Source organism: Octodon degus, unplaced genomic scaffold, assembly GCF_000260255.1.
Source record: "Octodon degus isolate 3935 unplaced genomic scaffold, OctDeg1.0 scaffold00334, whole genome shotgun sequence".
NCBI classification, from domain to species: Eukaryota; Metazoa; Chordata; class Mammalia; order Rodentia; family Octodontidae; genus Octodon; species Octodon degus.
Genome location: NW_004524910.1, coordinates 1111873 through 1113643, shown reverse-complemented (window position 1 = coordinate 1113643; position 1771 = coordinate 1111873). Strand labels below are relative to the sequence as shown.

At 51.3% G+C, this 1771-nt stretch overlaps 1 protein-coding gene across 1 annotated transcript in view; it reads left to right on the top strand.

Moving 5' to 3' along the window:
* The first annotated feature begins 1485 nt into the window (after nt 1-1485).
* LOC101562603 (NADH-cytochrome b5 reductase 2) overlaps nt 1486-1771 on the top strand; it is a 9755-nt gene continuing 9469 nt past the window's right edge. The window contains exon 1 of the mRNA XM_004647865.2: nt 1486-1661. Within this exon, the coding sequence (XP_004647922.2) occupies nt 1641-1661 (21 nt within the window). The 5' untranslated portion in view covers nt 1486-1640. The remainder of the gene's footprint in view (nt 1662-1771) is intronic.

Below are 1771 nucleotides of genomic sequence, written 5' to 3'. Positions count from 1 at the left end.
GACCTTACAGAGGTCACTACCGAGGAAGCTCTGTGTGTCGTAGGAACCTGTCAGCGCCCTGTAGTTCCTCTCTTGACCCTCGCACAACTGTGTGCTCCCCACCCTGCCTCTGAGCTTCAAGCCTCTATTCCTTTGTGTAATGTAAAATATTATATAAATATCAATCTTCTAGTCTTTTCCTTGAGAGTCATCATTTGTATATAGGGCTCCTGTGCTTCTGTACATTAATTAATAAACTTGGGTGCTTTTATCCTATTCATCTGTTTTATGTCCTTTTATTTCATAAAGTAAAATCATCAAACTTTCAGAGGTAAAAGAGAAAATGTTCACCTTTTCTCACCAAGCCTGTTTGTGGTAAGTAGGAGTCACAAGTGGAAAAGAGCCATCCCTTCTGTGGGACACCTTCCCCTCTCCTCATCCTCAGAGCCTGCCTTTCTCCTACTGTGGGGCTGGCAGCACCCAGGCTGGCAGATACACTCTATGCAGGTGGGAATTTCCCCTACAAATGGCACTTGCTTTCCCATTAATCCTGTTGTTGCTAAACTGTGAACTCACAATCACTACCTTCTGGAGGCTTGAACCCAGCCTCTGCCACAGCAGATGCTGCTCAGGAAGAGTTGAAACAACTGCTGTAAAGATTGGTGGGGGACGTGGCTGCCATCGTAGGCATAGCTCGGCAGACATAGCTGCTCAGGAAGGATTTCCCTGAGTGTGGGAGAGATGACAGGAATAGGTTATGCAAACTTCTTTTGACTGGTTCCAATCACACAGTTTCTAGAAAAATCTGATCACCCCAGGTGTCTCAGGCCTCTTGTCTTCCACAATCTTTCCCCTCTGGCAGCTCTGTAGGAGTATGCAAATCTTTCCATAGCTACATTACTTTTGTGCAAGTCGAGGTTGAAAACATTTTAGAAAGCAAAGTACTGCCGTTTCAGCGCTCAGTGGAGACTTCTCATCAGATGCCACTAAGATTCCACCAATATTTCCTTGAAGAGGAAAAACAAGAAACATCCAACTGAAGAATTATTCTGCATTGGCCTGCGTTGGTCTGTGCTGGGTACTTGGAGTGAGTTGCAAGTTCCGTCACTGCTTCTCATGAAGTTCACCCAGTTGAATGTATTTGGATATTGAGCTTCTTTGTTCGGGATGGCATTGTAATAAAATGCACAAAGGACAGGCTAGAGCCAGGGTGAGGAGGAAGGGATGGAGTCAGTGGGCTCCTCCTGCGGCCTGGAGGGACAGTGAGGTAAAGCGTGACCAGGTAGGAGGAAGCACTTTAGCAAACAGACCCACAGTTAAGGTAATAACAGCATCAGAACCACCAAAACCAGAGGGAAGGGAACTTCTGGAGCAAATCACAGGAAATATGTTCTGGAATAAGTTCAGGTGTAAATAAACGTAAAGAGATTTATTTATTTAGTTTATTTAGAGGTACGGGGACCCTGCGCGGGGCTGAGGTAACCCGCGCTCGCCAGTGGACGCGAGGCGGGCAGGGCTGGAGCGCCGCGGGTCACGCGAGGAGTACCTCCGCCCTCCACCCGGCGGCGCTCGGGGACGGACGAGTGAGCCGCCCAGGCCCGGCCGCTACCGGTGTCCGCTCGGTCCGCGCAGAGCCGCCCTCGGGAGCCCGGGTCGCCGACATGCTGGGCGCCTGGCTGCGGGTGTGTTCGGCGGGTCGAAGCTTGGCGGGCGAAGGGGGACTGGCCGGGACCTCAGAGTCCGGGATGCGGGACCGGAACCGAGACCACGGGCGGGGCGGGGCGGGGCGGGG